This window comes from Bos grunniens, chromosome 4 (genome assembly GCF_055505025.1).
Source record: "Bos grunniens cultivar Pamir isolate PY7600 chromosome 4, Bosgru_T2T1.0, whole genome shotgun sequence".
NCBI classification, from domain to species: Eukaryota; Metazoa; Chordata; class Mammalia; order Artiodactyla; family Bovidae; genus Bos; species Bos grunniens.
Genome location: NC_141168.1, coordinates 71,202,245 through 71,225,546, shown reverse-complemented (window position 1 = coordinate 71,225,546; position 23,302 = coordinate 71,202,245). Strand labels below are relative to the sequence as shown.

The following is a 23,302-nucleotide window of genomic DNA, read 5'->3' as shown; positions in this document are numbered from 1 at the left end:
GAAGAGTAATTGATATTTTTGCTATGATCAAAAACTGGATTTGTAAATAGCATGGAAAATAAAAAGTATAAACAAACCTCTCCTTCCGTTGAGGGCTCAATGTCAGAATATCTGGAATCACAAATTATATCATCAACTTTCTTCATGGGGCCGGTGGAAATGCCGGGAAATGAGCTCTCACAGTCATAAGCAAAGTATCTGTATACACCCCAGGTTTTTCCAAAGTCGGACGACCGTTCTATCAGCATAGCAGCTGGACGGAATGTCTAAAGGCAGGGTAGAAGAGACTCACTGCATGCTTTTATTGGTTATCTATATTTTTTTAAATCCCAGAGGAAAATATCACTCAACTGTGTACTACAAACCCTGACTGCATGTGGTTGGTATTTCACTGTGGCTGGATTTCAAATACTTCAAGCTGTTCCACGGAGCCTCTTCTTGCAGCAGTGTCGCACCTCTAAATACTGCACTTTCTCCCACCCTATTAGAGACTAGTAAGCTGTTTCTCTTTAGAAGCTGATTATAAACAGGCCTTAGTGCAGACAAGTTTTGGCACATTAAGCCACCATGCCCATGACGTGCAGCTGAGGTTGAGTGCTTGTTCCTTCATGCCATCATTTAATCATTCAGTAGATGTGTAACGACAGCTACTCAGTACCAGACATGGTCTAAGTGCTGTAACTCGTCCAATAAGGTCCAGGAATGTGTAGAAATCATTTGCAAAAATACCCATCACACTGTATAGTAGAGTCACATGCAGTGTGCTTTGGAAAAACAAGGGGAAGGAATTACTAATGCAAGAAGCTGGAGAACCCTGAAATTCCAGCTACATACCCCAAAGTAACTGAAAGCAGAGACTCAGATGACTCTCATACATAAACATTCAGAGCAGCATTATTCATAATCACCAACAAGTGGAAATCACTCAAGTGTCCATCAACGGATAATGGATACATGAAAGGTGATACACATAAGCAATGGACTATTATTACTCGGTAATAAACAGAACTGAAATTCAGATACTTCCTATGACATAGATGAACTCTGGAAACATTGCTAGGTGTGGTCACTCACCTAGAGCTAGACATCCTGGACTGTGAAGTCATGTGGGTCTTAGGAAACATGTCTCCGAACAAAGCTAGTGGAGGTGATGGAAATCCAGCTAAGCTATTTAAAATCTTAAAGATGATGCTGCTAAAGTGCTGCATGCAATATGCCAGCAAATTTGGAAAACTCAGCAATGGCCACAGGACTGGAAAAGGTCAGTTTTCATTCCAATACCAAAGAAAGGCAATGCCAAAGAAAGTTCAAATTACTGTAGATCTGTGTTCATTTCACATGGTAGCAACATAATGTTCAAAATCCTTCAAGCTAGGCTTCAGCAGTATGTGAACAGAGAAATTCCAGATGTACAAGCTAGATTTAGAAAAGCTATAGGAACCAGAGATCAAACTGCAAATATCTGATCATAGAGAAAGCAAGGGAATTCCAGAAAAGCATCTACTTCTGCTTCATTAACTAGACTAAAGACTTTGATTTTGTAGATCAAAACAAACTGTGGAAAATTCTTCAAAAGATGGGAATACCAGACCACCTTACCTGTCTCCTGAGAAATCTGTATGCAGATCAAGAAGCAACAGTTAGAACTGAATGGACTGGTTCCAAATTAGAAAAGGAGTATGTCAAGGCTGTATATTGTCACCCAGCTTATTTAACTTATATGCAGAGTTTGTCATGCTAAATGCCAGGCTGAATGACTCACAAGCTGGAATTAAAATTGCTGGGAGAAATATCAACAACCTCAGATATGCAGATTGTACCATTCTAGTGGCAGAACGTGAAGAGGAACTAAAGAGCTTCTTGATGGGGGTGAAAGAGGAGAGTAAAAAGTTGGCTTAAAACTCAACATTCAAAAAACTAAGATAATGGCATCTGGTCCCATCACTTCATGGCAAATAATGGGGAAAAAGTGGAAACCATGTCTGATTTTATTTGCTTTGGCTCCAAAAATCACTGCAGATGGTATGTGCAGCCACAAAATTAAAAGACGTTTGCTCCTTGGAAGAAAAGCTATGATAAACCTAGACAGCATATTAAAAAGCAGAGACATCATTTGGCCAACAAAGGTCCATCCAGTCAAAGCTATGGTTTTTCCAGTATTCATGTATGGATGTGAGAGTTGGGCTGTAAAAAAGGCTAAGCACCAAAGAATTGGTGCTTTCAAACTGTCATACTGGAGAAGACTCTTGAGAGTCCCTTGGACAGCCGGAGATCAAACCAGTCAATCCTAAAGGAAATCAACCTTCCATGTTCACTGGAAGCACTGATGTTGAAGCACCATTACTTTGGCCACCTGATATGAACAGCCAACTTGTTGGAAAAGACCCTAATGTTGGGAAAGATTGACGGCAAGAGGAGAAGGGGGCAACAGAGAATAGATGGTTGGATGGCATCACCCACTCAATGGATATGAGTTTGAGCAAAGTCTGGGAAATAGTGGAGGACAGGGAAGCCAGTGTGCTGCAGTCCATGGGGTCGCAACAAGTTGGACATAGCTGCTGAACAATAACAAGGGTCTTTAAAAGGGTAACTATGTCAAATGGATGGGGAAACAGTGGAAACAGTGACAGACTTTATTTTCGTGGGCTCCAAAATCACTACAGATGGTGACTGCAGCCATGAAATTAAAAGACGCTTACTCCTTGGAAGAGAAGCTATGATCAACCTAGACAGCATATTAAAAAGCAGAGACATTACTTTGCCAACAAAGGTTCATCTAGTCAAAGCTATGGTTTTTCCAGTAGTCATGTATGGATGTGAGAGCTAGACTATAAAGAAAGCTGAGCACCAAAGAATTGATGCTTTTGAACTGTGGTATTGGAAGAGACTCTTGAGAGTTCCTTGGACTGCAAGGAGATCCAACCAGTCCATCCTAAAGGAAATCATTCCTGAATAGTCATTGGAAGGACTGATGCTGAAGCTGAAAATTCAATACTTTGGCCACCTGATGTGACTAACTGACTCATTTGAAAAGACCCTGATGCTGGGAAAGATTGAAGGCATGAGGAGAAGAGGAGAGGATGAGATGGTTGGATGGCATCACCTACTCAATGGACATGAGTTTGAGTAAGCTAAGGGAGTTGGCAATGGACAGGGAGGCCTGGCGTGCTGCAGTCCATGGGGTTACAAAGAGTCGGACACAACTGAGCGACTGAACTGAACTGAAAGTAAAATGAGGTCATTGGAGTGGGCCCTAATCCCATATGACTGATGTCTTTAAAGAAGAAGATATATTAGGACATAGACAGGTACAGAGGTAAAGACCCAGGGAGAAGACAGTCATGTACAAAGCCAAGGAGAGAAAGAGGCCACAGAAGAAACCACCTCTACTGACACCTTCATCGCAGACTACATGCCTCCAGAACTCTGAGAAAATACATTTCTGTTGTTTAAGTCACCCAGTCTGTGCAGTTTGCTATGGCAGTCCTAGCACACTAACACACCTTCCCAACACATCTGTCTGACAGATGAGGAAGTGAAGGCTCAGAGAGATCACCTAACTCGCCAGCTATTCGCAGAGAGGCTTCAATTGAGGCTGAGTGAAGACCTATCAAATCCAGGCTGAATGAAGATCTTTTCTGCCTCTGGTTTCTGATGTAATAGCAGCCTGAAAAATGGATGTCAGAAGGAGGAAAAGGACAAGAATTCTGGAAACAAGCAGGACGCAGATATAGGAGGTTGTGGTGAACAGGGACAACTGGAAATATGAGATGATACAAAATGAACTCTAAGAATAAGCAAATGCTTCAACAGTGATGAATGAAAGGTAAGCTGACTCAGCAAACAGAATCTGAACAAAGGCACTTCTGAATTCCAACCAGTGCTTGACTCATAGAGAACAACTGTTGGGTGTTAGATAGGCTTGAGGACGTATTGGACAACACAGGGAATACAGCCAATGTTTTGTAATAACTGTTACTGGTGAGTGACCTTTAAAAATTATATAAAAATGAAAATTTTTTTCAGAGAGATCAAATGTTGCAGGCCAAGATGACCAAGAACTTGAACATATCATAAAAAACATTTCATATCATAAAAAAATAAATAAAATCTGGGTGACAACTTGATAGAAATCTGGGTGACAACTGAAGTGAAAAGCAGTACATGCCCAGATCTCCTCACACCTTCCTTAATAATCTTGACGGTCTTTCTCACTGATAAAAGGAGACAAGGATAAGGAAATGGAAAGTCATACTTTGATAGATTCTTTGGCTTATACATTTACTAGTTGTTCAGGCTTAATTTATTTTTTACCTATTCAGAAATATAAGGAAATAATACTTTATATTAAACCTGAGAGAGTATTAGGCTAAGAATTTTAAAATAAGGGGGAAAAAACCCCAATAACTAACTGAACCATGGCAAACCCTCCCACGGGACACACCTCCTGGGTGGTGACACCTGGAGAGAGACTAGCCTGATGTCTCTATGTTGCAAGGGAGCCTTACAGCTATCCTGGCTGTGCTTCCTTATTCCTCCCTTCTGGAACCTTCCAAGTCCCAAAAGGCCAATTTCCTGTGAGGTTAGGAAGCTGCTGGAAACCAGGACAATGCATTTTACCTACAGAAGGGAAGTCTTTCTATGCTGTTTGCTGAGTCATTGACCTTCTCAGGCCTTACATTGCTGCATGGCTGTTTCTGAATTTATACTAAATAAAAAAGCTGTGAGCTTGGAAATGTCTGGCTATGTACAAAAACAGACTGTCAATATGCTAACTAGATTATGCAAGCCTAAGAAAATCCAATCCAGTTAGTAAGCATCTATCTGCCTGAAAACATTCTCATATAATCCAGCAGTCCCAAGCCTGGGCCTGTATCCAGACTATAATTCAAAAAGATGTTCACATCAGCACTATTTATAATAACCAAGACATGAGACAACCTAGATGTCAGTCTACAGACGAATGGATAAAGAAGATGTGGTACATATATACAATGGAATGCTACTTAGCCATAAAAAGAATGAAAGAATGCCATTTGTAGCAACACAGATGGACCTAGAGGTTATCATACTAAGTGAAACAGAGAAAGACAAATACCATATGATATCCCTTACACAGTTAAGTCCCCTACATATGAACTTTCAACTTCGGAATTTTCAAAGATGTGAACATGTTACTACCCAGACATCACTGGATCTTTTTTCTTCAAGAGAGTAGATAGAATTGGATCCAGCAAGGAACCAGAACCTGTGCCATCAACATCAGGCGTGGGTGAAATCCCAGCTTGCCCTCCGTCTTCCTTGTTGATGACCCTTTAGCTCTACCATCTCCCACCTCCTTTCCCTCCTCCAGTTGGTAACTCTTCTCGCTGTTCCCTTGATGCCAGCCCCTAGATGTCAACTGTTGCACTGTACTACTGTACTTTCCAAACTATTGTAAGATTAAAAATGTTTTCTTTATTTTTTGTGTTGGCTTGTTCTTTTATGTATCATTTGTGTGAAAAGTATGATACACCAATTATAGTACAGTACTACACAGCTGATTGTGTTAATTAGGTACCTAGGCTAACTTTGTCGGTCTTACAAATAAACTGGACCTATGAACTCTCAAAACAGAACTTGTTGGTACATATGTGACTTACTGTATGAAATTTAAAATATGACACAAATGAACATATCTATGAAACAGACTCACAGATATAGAGAACAGACTTTTGGATGCCAAGGGGGTAGGGATAAATTGGGAGTTTGGGATTAGCAGATGTAGCTATTATATGGGCTTCCCTGGTAGCTCAGCTTTCCTGGTAGCTCAGACAGTAAAGAATCTGCCTGCAGTGTAGGAGACTCAGGTTCGATTGCTGGGTTGGGAAGATCCCCTGGAGAAGGGAATGGTAACCCACTCCAGCATTCTTGCCTGGAGAATTCCATGGACAGTGAAGCCTGGCAGTCTATAGTCCATGAAGTCACAAAGAGTCAGACACAACTGAGTGACTAACACTTTCACTGTCACACTTTCTGGTGGCTCAGAAGGTAAAGAATCTGCCTGCAGTACAGAAGACCCAGGTTCAATCCCTGGGTCAGGAAGGTGCCAGTGGAAAAGGGAAATGCTACCCAAATAAATAAGGTTCTACTATATAGCACTGGGAACTATATTCAATATTCCGCAATAAACCATAATGGAAAAGCATATGGAAAAGAATGTGTATATATATGTATATACATATATACATATATATATACCTGAGTCATTTGTTGTATAGCACAACATTGTAAATCAACTATAGCTGAATAAAATAAATTTTAAAAAGAAATAAACACACTCTTCATCCTCATCCCCTTCCTGTCTTCACCACTCTTAATGGTATCAGCAGCCTACAGGTTCCCCAGCTCGGACATCTCAGGAATCTTTGATTCATCCCTTTCCTAACCCTGCCTTCTGCTCTTCTGCTTCTAATCTTTCTTCAGTTCATGGTTCAACCCTTGACTCCCTTAACAAACAGAGGCTCCTCCTCCGGGTAATGACTCAAAGTTAGCAGTCGCAGAGGGTAGCAGAGTATGGCAGCAAGGGGTGATGTATGATTAGAAAAAGCTCACCACGTCAGACTGCCAGGACGCCAGTTACAGGAGGTGGTTCCCTCCTAGTTGAGAACCACAGCCCTGCCTAAGTCAGCTCCCCCTTACCGCGGACCTTGAGAGCCCCCTGCCTCTATGCCTTCTCTTCTCCATGCCTCAGGCCCTCCTTTGCTTTTCCTCTTGGCTCCCTCATTTCCTGAAACACAGGTCTCATTTCCTGTCCATGGCTCCCCATCTCCTATAAAGTTCACACTCCTCAGGAAGGAAGCAAGGTCCTTCTGGCTATAGTCTTACTTCCTGTTGGTCCCCTCACTGGCCCAAGTGTAGACATTCAAGGCATGTCTACATAGTACATGCTGAACAAACTCTGTCCAAACTGTCCCACAGAGAGAGAGAGAAGGCCTTTTCCTCTGTCAAGAAGGCCTTTTCTTCTACCTCTTCCTCCTAAAATCCTGCTCACTCTTCCTGACCCAGGTCAAGCGCAATCACAGTCCTCTCCTTGTAAAGCTTTCTCCTTTATTCCAGGCTAAAATGAATCTCCCCATCCTCCATGCTGATGTACATTATCCGAACTTCTGCTATAGCAGTGAACACACCTTGCCTTGTATCGAGTTATTTGCAAGTACACCTTCTTCCCTTGGGCTTCCCAGGTGGCACTAGTGGTAAAGAACCCACTTGCCAATTCAGGAAAACGGGTTCAATCCCTGGGTTGGGAAGATTCTCCTGAAGGAGGGCAGGGCAACCCACTCCAGTATTCTTGCCTGGAAAATTCCATGGACAGAGGAGCCTGGTGGGCTACAGTCCACGGGGTTGCAAACAATCGGACACAACTGAGCAACTGAACAACAACAGGCAGACAACATCTGAGGCTGAGTCTTAATTCTAACTGCCAGGTTGAGCTCATGGCCAATGAAGAAACAAAGTGGTTTAGAGAAAGTCCTCCCCCGCCTCATAGGAGTAGGTGTCACAGTGTAAACCTTCCCCCTACCTTTTCTCCAAGCAGCAAGAGTGGGTTCCTGGGGAGAAGCAAGGGGATGAACCCAGGCCTGGGGACAGGTAGCCCAGCATCTCCCCTAGTCACATTGACCTCAATGCCCACCCCTGACCCTAGGCCTTCCCGGTTCATGCAGAGGACACAAGCAAGACTTTAGTGGTTACCTGCCCACATGGTAAATCAAATCTACCCTGGGCACCTTTTCTAAAACCTGCAAGGGTAGAGATAAGGCCCCCATGCCCAACAGAAAACGATTCAAAAGTGATTTTAATCTGAGAAGCAATAAGTAAATTATGGGTTTTGTGTGCACCAACATGTACTTTAAGCCATATGAAGCCTGTCATTTCCAGGCAGCTGCTTAAGAAGAAACAAAGAGACTTTGTACAGGGCCATTCCTTAGTCCTGGAGTCATTTTATATCTCTCAAAGAAAAAGGATGGGAAAAACATCCTCACTGAAGAAAGCAGGCACATTTCTTAAAGAACTGTAAAACCGTTCCCACAAATTTTGCAAAACCTTGAAAACTAAAGATAACACACTTCCTTTCCAGTTACCAAAGTCAGCATTAAAACATCAACCCAAGGGGGTAGGGATTTATTCTCCAGATGTTTTACTGTGGTTTGGGAGTGAGTCAAAGCTGTCTCTTTCCATGGGGAAATTAACAGATATCTAATTAAAAGTTTACAGTCGAATCATAGAACAGTGGCTCTCTCTACTTATTGCCACAAAGATAGAGTATCTGTTAAGTGTAGTTATCCATGCCCATGTTTAAAAGCTGCTCAATTATCCTAATTTATAGCAACAATAATGTTTAGGTTCCCACTTAGGCCAACTCACAACAGCCATCCATTCTGAAAGGGGGAATTACACAATGTTCTCATTTCTGAGAAAGAGAAGGATTCCTTACCTTGAAGGTCATGATGAGATGAGTGAAATGAAATTCTGCTTCCAAATCCAGTTGGATAGTGACATTCTCCACGCCTATAGGATATTTTTAAAAAAGACAAAAGGAAATAGCAAGGTAAACAAGAACATCTGTGAACAATTGAGTCTATTTTCTTCAACTATCTTTATGCTCCTCATAGAAATTCTCTCTGCAGTCCACCTTAATCTGAAGATAAGATAATAACAATAACGCCCTGACTTGATTGAGGTGATAAAGCACATCTCAGAATGACTCTTCGGTTGGTCATAAATCATTCTGGAGTTCAACGTATTGAATGTGCTCCATGGAACAAGACATCTGGCAGAATGCCTTTTTAGTTGCTGTCAAGAAAGACATCCTTTGCTTAGTAAAAACTAAAAGTCTTTCCAACTCTCTAAGCCAAGGGACTCTCAAAGGGGAAACGAGAGGGGGCATTTCCTGTGCACAGTAGGGGTTCAGCTCTGCAGTCTAAAGCACAGGGACACAATCCAGTCAAAACACAAATATTCCTTTTTGTTTCTATGCAGCAGCAAAGAAAACAGGAGTCCATCATGAATGTGAGTTACGCTCCAATTTAGAAAAACCTATCCCCGTTGGAGAAGCCTTTGGGTGCATTGCCACAATGGAGAAATAATGCCAAAGAGACAAAGAATGGGTCAAATAAATAAACTGCCCCAGAACAAATACTAACATCTTCCCTTTCAGGGGAAAGCCTGAACAAACAAATGAGCCTTTGCACTATGCCCTGGGGGTCAAGTCATCCCACTTTAAAAGGCTAAAAAGGCCACTGGAATTCCAGGGATGGAAAGCACCTCCTCCACAATCCCCTGGGCCCTCGAGCCTGCCTATTTGGTAAAGGAGACCTTTCCAGGTTTCTTGTGCTCCAGAGAGCTTTTGGGGGTTCAGCTTCCGGAGCAAGAGAGGTCTTAAATGCAGAAAGACAGGAATGTGTCAGAATGAATCATGTCACAGGCTGGTGTATTTTCAGGAAATCAGTAAGACTTTTGAAATAAACTCTCCCACTGGAAAACAGCCAAGTCAATTGGGGGTGGGGGTGGGGGAGGGAGGGAAAGTAGTCACTGGAACGGATATGAGTTAGTTGGAATGTTAAAGAAAAACAGTATCGTCATGCTAACTAACCTTATCTAACTTCTGAAAAAGAACCATATTACAAACCTTATCTAACTTCTGAAAAAGAGCCATATTACAAACCGACTCTCAAGGTTTCTTTCTGAGCAACATGTTAGCTAAGCAACTGTCCGTCTCTCCCTTCCCAGGCTTTTAAGTACCTGAACTATTTGTTTAAAATGAAGAGATAACGAAATAATGTAAAGTCAGAGCAAGACTAGGACCAGTTCTGTAACATAAGAATGTATCTGCTGATGTGGGCTTGAAAAGCACATTCCATTTTAGATTCCTAACCTGATAAAGTGCTACAGGTTTTTTTTTTTTAATATGGGAAGAAAAATCCATGGAGAAAAGAACCAAGATCATTCTTCTATGGTGTATGGTGTATGGTCAGACCTGGGAATAAAGCATGAGGGCTAAGTTAAAAGCAGTTGCACATTCCAAGCCCGTTTCTGGGCCTGAGCACTGATAATTTAATGCATCATGTAAAGCTCAACTTGGATAAAACACACAGAAAATAGATAAAAATCACATTCATCAAGAAACTTCAATTGTGAACTATCAGACAGCAGAGAGATGATAGGAGACAGTAACAATCCGTCTGACTTTCTAAAGACGAAGTTCCATCCATCTAATCCTATCTAATCTCTTATAACAGAGACAGAGCTCTCAAGACTCTTGGTTTGAAAATCCCTTCTTTCGGGCCTTTGTCCTCTCTTGTCCCACAAACTCAGAGTTGTGGAAACTGATTAACACCTGACGTAACCAAGAAAAACCCTCCTCGAGAACTACAGAATTTGATGAACTATTTTACTGTCTGTATCAAGTATTAACTTGATACTGATGTTGAGGCACCCTTCTGTCTTTTTTTTGGCCGCACCACACTGCACCTAGTTAGCAGGGATGTTAGTTCCCTGACTAGGGACTGAACCCTGTGCCATCAGCAGTGAAACCATGGAGTCCTAACCACTGGACTGCAGGGGAATTCCCAAGGCATCCTTCTAATTGTCTTTTGGTCTCACTGGAAAAATGTGGACAGTGAGATAGGTCCCAAACTTGTAATCAGATCTATGCTATTTCACAAGTCCCCTGTGACTCAAGTGCCGACTTACAGAAACTTCTCTTTTACCCCGAACTCTCAACTTAGATACTCTCCTATAATAATTAAAAAGGCTTTAACTGATAAATTGCTTTTTGACATCTAATCTATCTCAATCAAGCTGATAACCAATGGAGTCCCAAAGCTTACCAATGAATAATCAACCTTCCCTAGAAATCAATAGTAGAAAGCATGCACAATTTCATAATCAATTAGAAATAAGTCTATGAAGAGACTTCCTCCTGGGAATTCCCTGGCAGTAGAGTGGTTAGGACTCCATGCTTCTGCTGCAGGGGGGCCCAGGTTTGATCCCTGGTCGAGAATTGGTCTTGAAAGCCTTGTGGCGCAAAAAAATGCTTCCTTTTTACAGACTGATAAATAACTGCAAAGCACCCCAAAGCTTCCTGAGCATAGAATACATAATAAAGGGATCTAGTAGTGCCCAGACTTCCTCTGGCCAAGCTTAGATTCACTTCTTTGAGAGTCCTTTCTAATAAATGCTTTTTTAAAAAAGATATAAAGTTAACTCATTATTAACAACACATTAACTCTACTGTTAGTTGCCAAATTTCAGCATTTGACTTGGAAACAAATGCAAAACTAAGTTGAGCTTAGTTGCAGCACAACAGTAACATCATATTGGATGAATTTATTAAATCCCAACCCAAATGGCAAAGAAAGGAAAAAGGGTTGGATTCACACACTCATTAGAAAAGTTGACTTAGGGTCATCATCCATGTTGAGTGTCTGAGAAATTATGTCTAGTGTGTATTCATAGTACTATTACTAAATGTTCTCTAGATGGAGGAAGGTGGTGGGTGCTGATTTTGCCCTTTCTTTTGGGATTGATCAAAATGAAAGATGGCTGTTTTGCAGAAGGATAAGGGCCTGAGTGGGGCAAGGCCTTCCCATGCCCTCCCCAGACTGCCCCAGCACATTGCCACACTCCCCAAGGGCCCCTCAGGATGAAGACTACGAAATCCTCCTTTGGTTTCACATGAAAGACTTCTTTCTTACAGGAAGTGCATACTTTAAGAAGAAGGATCAGATTTTACCAAGAGAAGTCAGTGCTCTGGGCAGTAAATCTGTCGAAGGCCATAATTCCAGGATAGGGAAACCAATCGTAATTACAAACACCCAGGCGCCTGTAAACACTTTCCAGGTAACCAATCACACTCCATGGAAGTTATTCCCACACCACACATACCATTTTCGGATTGCCACCAGATCTTAAGGCGGTTTGGAGCAAATGTCGTGACCACATTTTCAATGAGATGACTGTCAGGGTTGAGGGTTTCATGATAAGGATCTTGTGAATTGCATATGAAGCATTTTTTGTCCTCCTGAAAGCAAAGATAGTTTCACGAGTCTGGGAAGCAATCACACACTCACATGCACACCAAAAATAAAGTCCACAATACAAAAATCAAACCTACTTTCTTCAAGAAAAACGAATGTGCCAAAATTACTTAAATGACCTAGCACATGTCTTTCACTTTTTAACTTAACGGAGTATGATATACTCCTGAAATTTTCCTCTTCTCTAGCAAATTCAAGGTCAAAAGTAAAAGAAGGCATTGTTTCCACAAGCTATTAATTTAATCAAAATGAAATTTCTAGGCTTAAGCCTTAATCTCAATGAATAGCTGGAAAAGCTTACTCTTGAGGCAAAATGCAGAGGAGGTTTTAGAGAATTTTTGCTGACATAAAGCAAACTGAAAATAAAAAGAGAACAATTCAACTGGCTTGATTTTCCAAAACCTATATAAGGCAGAAACCAAGTATTCAGTTCAGTTCAGTTGCTCAGTCGTGTCCGACTCTGCGACCCCATGAATCACAGCACGCCAGGCCTCCCTGTCCATCACCAACTCCCGGAGTTCACTCAGACTCACGTCCATCGAGTCAGTGATGCCATCCAGCCATCTCATCCCTGTCGTCCCCTTCTCCTCTTGCCCCCAATCCCTCCCAGCATCAGAGTCTTTTCCAATGAGTCAACTCTTTGCATGAAGTGGCCAAAGTACTGGAGTTTCAGCTTTAGCGTCATTCCCTCCAAAGAAATCCCAGGGCTGATCTCCTTCAGAATGGACTGGTTGGATCTCCTTGCAGTCCAAGGGACTCTCAAGAGTCTTCTCCAACACCACAGTTCATTAGTCAGATATATTTAAGAAGCTTTGGGAACGACAGATTAAGACTTCTTAGCTTCTCCCCTGCCCCGACAGCGAATTCGTGGCAGCAGCATGCAGGCTAGCTCACAAACTGCTCAGAATATCCAGGAAGGGGACACCAGGCTGCCCTGTCAAGTTGGGAGCACTGACAACTGGGACCAAGTCAAAGAATGCCAAGGACCTGAACTGAAAAATCTACCACTACTTTCAGTTTTAGAGCAGCTTTGAACTCCTGGCTTAACATTTTCCTTCTACCTAAAATGTGAGCCACGGCCAAAACAGCCTTCTTTGCACTCCATCATGGTGAATTGTAAACAGCAGCATCACTTAATGGTTCTCTTTTCCACATGAGGCTGGGCTCTCTACCCAAGTTTTTCTGAACTGCTTATTAGGTCTGAAAATGATGCCGAGGCAGAAATCTGTTGAGACCCCACACACATCTTACAAACAACATTTAACACATTATCCACCTATGGATTTTTGCAGAAAGTAATGCCTGTGGTTGGCAATTTGTTACGTAAGTGAATACTGAAACACTCCTGTCAATAATGTTTGGGTAATGAAGGATGGATTAATATGTCTCTGGTCCTCCGGTCAGCAAGTCATTAAGCAAAGGTGATATCCTTGTAAGGACAGTATCAACCTACGATACTGCATTTGTATGTATTTAGCTAGCTATTAGTTATCACCTTCTTCCCAAAGGGATTTTAAGACTGGCAAGATATACTAACTAGAAAACAGAAACCAGAAATCAGGAATGCAGGGGAACCCTGGACACAATAATTCTGATTCCTGCCTCAAGTTTTACACCTGTTCAATGTTTGAGAGAATTACATGCCCAGTTCCTTTCTCTAGGCTCTGTATCTGAAGCATAGCATGCCTCCATGTGTGCTCGGTCATGTCTGACTCTTTGCAACCCCATGGACTATAGCCTGCCAGGTTTCTCTGTCCATGGGATTTTCCAGGCAAGAATATTGGAGTGAGTTGCCATTTCCTCCTCCCGGGGATCTTCCCGACCCAGGTATGGAATCCATGTCTCCTGCACTGAAGAAAGATTCTTTATCACTGAGCCACTGGGAAGCCCTGATATCTGAAAAGCGCCCCACAATTTCATGGCTAATCATACAAACTAGAGAGTCTGGCTCTACTTGCTTTTAGACAAACAGTCCAATTCTCATTCTGGTCAAAGCAGGATCTGGTGGATTTTTCAGGATCTGGTAATTCATTTACAGGATGTCCTGGCCTTGGAGGTAAATGTTAGCATAATATTTTAGGTGAAATTTACATGCTAATGTTTAAAAAGGTAACATCAACTGCTTTTGGTGACTTGTAGTCAAGGAAACTAATACCAGAGAACAATTACCAGAACTTTAAAAAAGTGTAATTATAGCCTCCCTTCTAATCAGGAGGAAGCAGTCTAGACATCTCTGTATAAACCTGGAAGCAAATAAGTGGAATCTACTTTACCACATTCCTTTGGTTTAATTTATCAGGTTTTCAGAAAGGGCTCTCTTTCTGTTTTTTAAAAGTGACTCCATTTGAAGGCATCTGCATGCAAACCACAGAATATCCTGTCCCTCTCCTGAAGGGCAGATCTACATGTAGGGGGAGTGACCAAATTTAGAGCAATTGACTTGGAACTTACCCTGTACAGGAGCCTAAACTCTTATGTTTGCTTTACAGGCCAGAGATATCAGTCTCTTAAAAAAATCAAGGAAATGGATTCTGATTCTGGGTAGTTTATGCTTTGTACCTTCTTTCAAAATTAGTCTTATTAAAAATGTGACCTTTGAAATCTACGATCTGGATCCACTTTTAGAAACAGAAAACACTCTGAAATTTCATTTTGGTCTTCCTCTATCAGGGTACCATGGCAACCAGGGCATTTTGAAAAAGCAAGCATCTGATCTTGATAGCTAATGGAGGTGGATGGGAGCAGCACCAAATGAGGAGAGCAAAACATTGGAGTGCTTTTCTCCATGATTGGAGTGACCTTGCAAGGTATTTGCTAGGGCTGGAATACCCTTTATCCAAGTGAAAGACTTGGGGAAAACCCAAGATCACCACTCAGTATATAAAAAATGAAGAGGACAAACCACCTTTTACATACATTTTCCAAAGAGGAAAGATTGAAAAACAAAATTAAAAAAAAAAAAAAAAAATGGGCTTTTGGAGACCCTGGGTCAGGGCTTGCGCACGGGCCCTAAGATCTGTCTGCAGCTCTGCCTTTCTATACAGTGGCGGCAGGAAACGTTTGGCGGATGCAACTGTGCAAACTGAGATGAGGGAAAAGGGTGAGCTACCAGCCTGATCCCGGGACTCCCTGACTGCCGAGCTTCCTATCCGGATAGCTGGCAGGATATGGAGTCTCCTAGGCCTTCCCCTTCGGTGGGGACTGGAAGAGGTGTGCGCGGAGCCATCTCTCTGCCCTCACCTGGAGGTGGCTGACGATACAGTAAGGCTCGGGTTTGTGCAGCCCGCAGGTCGAGGTCACTGAGAGCTTCTGCGCTCGGCCGATGAGAAGGTCGCCTGTGGCCGGGTAGCAGCTGCCCTCCGCGCAGCCGTAGCTGAAATCGGGTTCTTGAGCGCTCACTCCGACTCCGCACAGGGCTGTGGAAGGGGCAGGCGGACAGCGTAGGGCACAAGCAGGGAGCGGGCCCACGCAAAGAGAATAAGCAGGGGGCGGAGACAGAGTAGATTCGGGGAAAAAAGCAAGATACACAGGAAAGAGACACAATGGAGTGAGGCCGGGAAGGCAGAACGTGGAGAGAAGGATTCAGAAAGAAACAGATACAGCAGGTTTGTCCAGTAACTGAGAGCATCACTCCTAGGAAGCCCACCTACTCTCGCGCCCACCCTGATCAGCCCTGGGAATCAGCTCCGGTCACTACGAGGTTCCTGGACCCGGACGCAGGGAGGCAGGCGGCCAAACGCCGCACACCCACTAGTATGTGAACTCGCACGCACACGGTAGCCTGTGCATCCTTGGGTGACAGTGCAAGTGTGTGCGTGGAAATTTGTAAGCGTGGGGACGCGTGAGTGTGGGTGCCCACACACTCGGAGGTCGCCTACGCTTCGCCGGGGACGGGGGATCATGGGGTTCGCGGGGAACACCACTGTCCCTAACAAGGGGCGAGTGGTCAATCCCTGAGGCTTTTGACTGGCTTCAGCGATTCGTCATTCCAGAGAAGCTCCCGATCTAGCTGTTTCTGGCGCCATCCGGGGGCAAACAGCGATGGTTAATTAAAGCCACATGGCCCCAATTTGTTCCCAGGATGAAGCCTGCACTCAGCTCAGGCACTCTCCCGGATGGGCTTCTGAGGAGCCCTCGCAGCCTGACCCCAGAGCCCAGGAAGCCTGACCCCAGAGATGGAGAGTCCCACCGAAAAAGGGCCGGAGACGCAAAGCCCAGAGCGGGAGCTGCGGGAGCACCCGGAGCTCTGGGCACAAACACCCCAGGATGCGGTCCCCGGCCACCACCGAGGGCGCTGGCGATTAATCCCAAAGCAGATTTCTATCAAGTCCCTCTTCCCACAGGCTTCCCCCAAAGCTGAGTCCAACGGTTTGGTTATTCTTCCTCCAAGCCCACCCCTTCACACACACACCCCGCGCCCCCTTTCCTCTGAATTACCTAAGAAACTGAACGCGAACACCTGGAGCCGCCCCATGTCCAGTCCCTGCAGCCCAGGGGACACGGCCACCGAGCCGCCGGCTGTTTTCCCAGTCTTCTTTTCTAGAGAGGTGGAGAGAAAAAGGCAAATATTCAGAGAAGAGGGGGCCCTCGCGTTTCCTGCCGCTCCCACGGAAGCGAAGGGTGGGAGGGTGGGGAGGGAAACATTGCGCCGCCACTGTGTCCTGCTCACCCGGCGGGACGAGCGCTCTCTCGGCGCCTGGCAGCCCCTGAGCCCAAAGAAGGGAATTAGAAAGTTTCGCCCTGGGAGGAACCAAGGGAGGCGCCTCTGCTCATGCGCACACGCGGAGTCAGGTCGGAGGGGGCCGGGCGGCCCCTGCTTGGCGGGGAGGGGGTGAGGTTCAGGTCCCACCCTCCCTCCGCCCCTCCTTTGTTTTAAGGCTGCATCTGCGGATGCGATGGGGTAGTAGGTCTTCCAGTTCCGTGCGGGGCTGCTGGGAGACCGCCGGGTGCGTGTCCTGAGCGGTGCGCTGGGGTGCCCGAGGCGTTCGGGCGGGTCTGGGAGGTAGGTGTTCAAATCGCCTGGCGGGCGAGGGGGCTGGTCGGGACCTACCGCTTGCTCCTGCATTTACATTTATAAGGAGTGAGTCACGAAGAGGTGCCCAAGGCTGTAAACTCTAGCGCTAGGCGTGGGCTGGTTAACCCTTTAGAAAGAGGGTCACCTGGCAGGTTGTTTCCGAGAAAGCGGGGAAGCCCCCTGTCCTGCTGAACCCGGACTCGGCGCGACCTCGGATGTCTTCATTCCAAGGAAGCAAAGTGCTCTTCGCTCCGCTGCCTTTGCGCACCAACTCAGGACCTGCCCGGGGGGCCTGCAACCCAGGTGGCCACAGCATTGAATTACCCATCTAATTGTTTTTTTAAAATCGACTTTTAAATCCAAATCCAGACGTAAGGTGCGAATTCAGGTAACTTCTCGAACAACGTCGTAGGTTAGTTTATTGACACTTTTCTTCATCTCACCGTGAGAGGAAGTCTCTCAAGACACACTTAACAATCTCCACAAAAGCACAACTTCGCAGATTCTCGGGAGGAATAACATGGCGTACAAATGCTGGGGTGGAAGAGAGGGCCTCTGATGTCCGGTCTCTAGCAGCCCTGAATGTGACATGTCTGGTTAAATAAGGCGTAAATACACCCTCACCCAGCTCCTGGGAGTAGAGGGGGGGACAGAAGCCGGTGGTGTCATTTTGTGCCCCCCTTTCGGTAAACTAGCCCAGTTCTGCTGCCTTAGCAATGACTGGAATCAAAGCTTGAGCTTTCTTTAGTCCTCTGGGCAAAAGTGCCCCCTGAAATGAGGGGAATATGTTAGTTGTTAGTCCAGTCAAGAGATTTTACTTTCTAATTAATCACCCCAGCAGAAGGGTTTAAGTGGCCAGTTGGTCAGCTTTTAACTTGGTTGAAATGAAATAGGGCCCCGGGAAGTTTAATCATTAGACCATAGAGTAAGTTGCTTTGTGAGTTTATCTACATCCTTTTCCACTGAGGGAGTGAGGGAGCCTTAGGTTGGGTGATACATTAATTATTCACCAAATCAGCACTTTGCCCTGCTTGTAGCCTCTGGAGATTTCTGCCTCTACGTGATGCTCAGGATCCCTGGTGCTTTCTGGGCAGCCCTGAGCACCCAGACAGCTAGTCCTCTTGTGAAGGTCTAATATTGTGATGGAGGGCCTTCAGAACTTAAAAAGATTCACAGGTAAATGCCTTCTCCCTTTGTGGAACTTTGGATACCCTGGGCCAAAGTTGCTTATTAGTTTTTCATTCGTAGGAACTGCAGGCATCTCTGGTTCTGCCTCTTCTGGGAGCCCTCCTTGTTACTTGGTGGTTCTATCTGTCACTGGTCAGTGTCCTCTGCTAGAGCCCTTCAGACACCTTCTGCAGACACCTTCAACACTCCTCTAAAGCCCCCCGTGCTCCTTACTACTTCACTTTCAGTAGGAAACTTACCTTTACTCAAAAAAATAGATTTGTTGGGTTTTGTTTGTTTTTGCATGCATATATTCTGACCACTCGATCTATGAATGTGTCTGTCTTCATTCTCACTTTTATCTTTTGTGCTTCTGCCCTGGAAAGTGTGTCCTGCTCTCACTTCCTGAGAGCAATGCTCTTTCACACACAAACCTGCTCAAGTCCCCCATTTTAAAGGCAAACAAAAAGAAAACCAAGAAGCTTTATTCTGCACACCCTCTACTCCATTCCTCCCTTTGACTTCATAGCCCACCTTCTTGAAAGGATAGTCTGCACCCTTGTTTCCTCCTGGCTTCTCCTCTATCCCATTGGAAAGCAGCTCTCATTTCCATCCTCTAATTGCCAAATGCAATGGATGTTCTCTGTATTTGATTACTCTGTGGCATGATTCCTCCCTTCTTGAGACCTTTCCTTGGCTTCCAGGACACGATTCTCTCTTAAAAAGTCCCACAGGACTTCAGTTCCCCACTCCTCCATTTCTCTCTGCCTTCTCTGATCCCTTACGCATTAAGCTTCTTTTCCAGCTGATTTCCTCTCTACTCACTATAATCCACATCCCTGGGCTCTACCACCTTGACTTGCTATTCCCCACATCGATAACTCTAACATATACCCTGCTTGGAATTTATACCCAGTTTCTAACAGCTTATTGAATATCACTACTTTATGACTATAGACACATGGGCCACAAAACTGAACTCATAGCTCCACCCATCTCTTCTGTTTCTAGTTGCAGTTACTTGTACCTTGATTTCCCCCCCTTAGCTCATACAGAATCATACAGAAACTGTATGATTCGCAGACCCAATACAAAATGAAAATGAGCATGTTGGGCCCCTTGTTTACAAATTCAGTGATTTCACGATGATGCCAATAGAGCATTGAACCAATCATGGGATCTTTCTGAGGGGGAGGCTTTGTGAGGCTACACAGATCATAAATACCCTTGAAGCCAGCTCAGCCTGGGAAACACACTGGATGGTTCCATCTTCATCTCTTACCATCACTTGGGCCATTATTTCTACTTACTAGCAACTTACCCTCATGGCCCCATGGCTCCAACCTCATCATCCTGCCTTAGTCATCTCTCTTCTAGTATGACCTGAAAACCCACTTGCCTGGTGTTCCACCTGCCAAACTCTACCCTACTCCAGTCTAACCCCCCATAACATAGCTGGAAGGATTTTCCAGAAGCATAGCTTTGATCACATTAAAAGCTTTCGATGGTTTCCCTCTGCCCATGTTAGCCTCCTGAGGTTCCCTAGATATGTTGTTGTTTAGTCACTAAGTCATGTCCAACTCTTTGTGACCCCATGGACTGTAAGCTGCTAAGCTCCTCAGTTCATGGGATTTCCTGGATACTGGAAATACTGGAGTGGGTTGCCATTTCCTTCTCCAGGGGACCTTCCTGATCCAGGGATCAAACCCACGTCTCTTGCATTGGCAGGTGGATTCTTTACAGCTGAGCTACAAGGGAAGCCCTAGACATGACATACTACTTATACCTTCATTTCTCTGCCCTCCTTGACCTCAACTTAGAGAGCTGTCACACATCTTTGACACCTCTAGTTAAACATGACTTCCTCCTCTCCATCTTCTGCAAACCCGAGTCTGTCTACCGGCACCTTGTAAAAGCCTGTTACAGCATACATGACATAATCCTGTGACTATTTGTTTACCCCCTTATCTCCCCCAATAGACATCAAGACAAATATCGGTGTTATGTAACATTCCTTTGTGCATAAACATTGTCTCATGTGACGTCTTTGGTGCTCAATAAATGTTTCTTGAATCAAAGTAAATCAAGACTTGTTTCCATGTTTTAAAAACCTTCTTAAATCTTAAATGTCTACTTTTGTCTAACAAATTTCCAGGCCAAGACAAAAAGAATAATCATGATCAGACTTGAATGCTTCTCGATCTCACTCCTGAACAAAATTTTCCTCTCTGTTATATTTCAGACAACTTCCTCTGCTTTCTGAAGATCTTATAAGTTTAGGGCAAATGAATCCCTTTTGCTAGTGAAGCCCATCAATGCTTTACTCCTGCTGACAGAAGCCTCTTGTCCTGTACCTGTATGTACCTGGCACTACCTGCTTCAGCCTAAGGCAGGCTTCTCTGGAGAGTTCTACAGCATTCTGAATGACAGATGGGACTGCCAATTGTTGGCTGTTCCATCTCAAAAGAATGTGTGACAGTTGTCTCCCTGAGGCATTATTTTTGTTCAAAAAAATCCAAGACATGCTTTCAAGATCACCTTTATCATCTTAGAATGCCACCTATGTGTATCATTTTAAATCCTCGAGTTGACAGTGATGTAACAAGGATGTCACATTCTAGACTTTCATCATTAAGTCCTAAACCTGGCTATTTAACACTTATTCTCATGAAAATTACTAGGTTTTTGCTGTATTGAAACATAAGCTTCAGAATTCGTCTAGAAAAGCAAGTTCAATGACCAGTAAACTTTAGGACAAAAGTCACAGTATTTTCTACATACTTTTATAATATACAGGATAGTAATTTGTATCAATAGTTTTAAGTGTACTCCATCCCCATCCCCCACCAGCTACTGGAGGGTAAAGATTGTATTTTAGTGGAATTTGGATAAGTAACTAAAACTGAATAACCATTAAGAGAGCACAAAGGAGTCATCACTGTCACCAGTAATGTAAAATGGAAAACATCAGGGCCTGAGTCAGGTATTTTCAGTCTGGGACCCATACAACAGAAACTGTTGCTTAGGCTTACAGTAACATCCCTTTATCAGAAAACAGCTCCTAGATCTGAGGTGACTAGTCTGTCCATATTTTCAGCCCACATCACTGGATGGTGATCATCCCTGCATGGATTTCAGTAAGTTCCCATTTCCCTTTTCCCACTAATGGGTTTAGGGATGGGTATGGAACTTAAGTTTTCCAGTTAGGGTGACTCTGGGGATTTCTGTGGGAATTACTGGGATTTTCATGGAAGAGAAGAATACCTCTTCCGGACCTGGAGTTCTAGACATCTGCCCAGAACTAGTAGAGGCTGCTTGAAACTGGGACCAACACAGAGGAAAGCAAAACGAAGGGAAGTCGTAGGGCAAATCCTTAAGGACCACCTTAGAGGGACTGCCATGGCGGCCTAGTGGTTGAAAACCTGCCTTCCAATGCAGGTGAACCCGGGTTCAATCCCTGGTCAGGAACCTAGGGTCCCACAAACTGTGGGGCAACTAAGCCCGCGTGCTAAAAACTATAGAGCCCTGGAGCTCTGAAATCCATGTGCCACAACTAGAGAGCCCTGCACTCTGGAGCCTGTGCACCAGAACTAGAGAGAAACCCAGTCACCACAGCCAAAGATCCTGCATGCCGCAACAAAGATCTTGCGTACTGCAACTGACACCTGATGTGGTCAAAAATAAAAAACAAACCAAAGAAAAAAGCCACATTGGAGTTTCTTGATCCAGCTGTGCCTGAAGCCAGAAGATATTACCTTAGTCAATAATTTTTTCTGGATCTGTAGTATAAGAGGAAACTTTGTTGTTTTTAGCCTGAGAGTTGGGAGGTCTTTGTCTTTTTGTTTTGACTGTAACATAGCCTAGTTTATCTTGACTGGTTCAGGCGGGTCTTTATCAATATGGTCTTAAAAATAATCATCTACTCTCAAATATAGCAAAAGAAATGTCACAAGTGAGAGAGGACCCAGGTCAATATTTGAGTGTTTTAAGATAGTCACTAAAACAGGTGTAAGAAGGCCTCATCCATGCTCATCACAGGTTCTCTGCAAGGCTGCACACATATTGCATTTTACCTCCTAATACGGAGCAAGATGATTCAGGTCACTGTTTTTTGTTTGTGGATTTTAATGTTTGGATGCTAACCTCATTTAAAAATGAATAGGAGAGATTAATGTCTGAGGGAAAGCTACAGAGCCTCAAGAAAGCTCTTAATTTTTTTTTTTAATCAGATTTATAGCAGGATTAACTTCAGTGTAGTTCATCTTAAGACTTGAATACTAGTCAAGAGTTCAAATTTCATTTTTCTGGTGTATCTTATCTTTACCTTCATTCATGAGTGCCCTAACTAAAGAAGAGCAGTAAAATATGTGGAATCTAGAAAAATTGGTATAGATGATCTTACTTGCAAATCATAAATAGAGGCACAGACATAGAGAACTAACATACAGATACCAAGGGGGAACAAGAGGGTGAACTGGGAGATTGAGATTGACATATACACACTATTGATACTATGTATAAAATGGATAACTAATGAGAACTACTCAGCAGAGCAAACTCAGTGGGAAGGAAGTCCAAAAGAGAGGGATATATGTAAACATATAGCTGATTCAGTTTGCTGTACAGCAAAAACCAACACAACATTATAATGCAACTATACTCCAAAAAATTGATTAAAAAAAAGAAGGGTGGTAGGAATTTTAAAAATGCAAATATTTGCCAATTCACAGATATGATTTAAGGCTATCAAAAGTAAAGGCTTTTGTTTCTTTGGTCAGCTTTTGTCACTTGTAATAGATACATTCAAACATTTTTGTTTGTATAAGTGGAAGTTTAAGAAATGACTACAACTTTGACTGTAGCCATGACATTAAAAGACACTTGCTCCTTCGAAGAATAGCTATGTCAAACCTAGACAGTGCTCTAAAAAGCAGACATCACTTTGCCGACAAAGGTCCGTATAGTCAAAGCTATGGTTTTTCCAGTAGTTATGTATGGATGTAACAGTTGGATCATAAAGAAGGTTGAGCACAGAAGAACTGAG

The 23,302-nt window shown here is 43.7% G+C and overlaps 1 protein-coding gene across 1 annotated transcript in view; it reads right to left on the bottom strand.

Moving 5' to 3' along the window:
- LAMB1 (laminin subunit beta 1) overlaps positions 1-16,791 on the bottom strand; it is a 76,767-nt gene extending 59,976 nt beyond the window's left edge. The window contains exons 1-6 of the mRNA XM_086396832.1: positions 16,747-16,791; positions 16,515-16,616; positions 15,318-15,493; positions 11,926-12,061; positions 8,474-8,547; positions 78-266 (exon numbers count right to left, since the gene is read on the bottom strand). Coding sequence (XP_086252958.1) covers positions 78-266; positions 8,474-8,547; positions 11,926-12,061; positions 15,318-15,493; positions 16,515-16,551 — 612 coding nt within the window. The 5' untranslated portion in view covers positions 16,552-16,616; positions 16,747-16,791. The remainder of the gene's footprint in view (positions 1-77; positions 267-8,473; positions 8,548-11,925; positions 12,062-15,317; positions 15,494-16,514; positions 16,617-16,746) is intronic.
- Between the last annotated feature and the right edge of the window lie 6,511 nt (positions 16,792-23,302).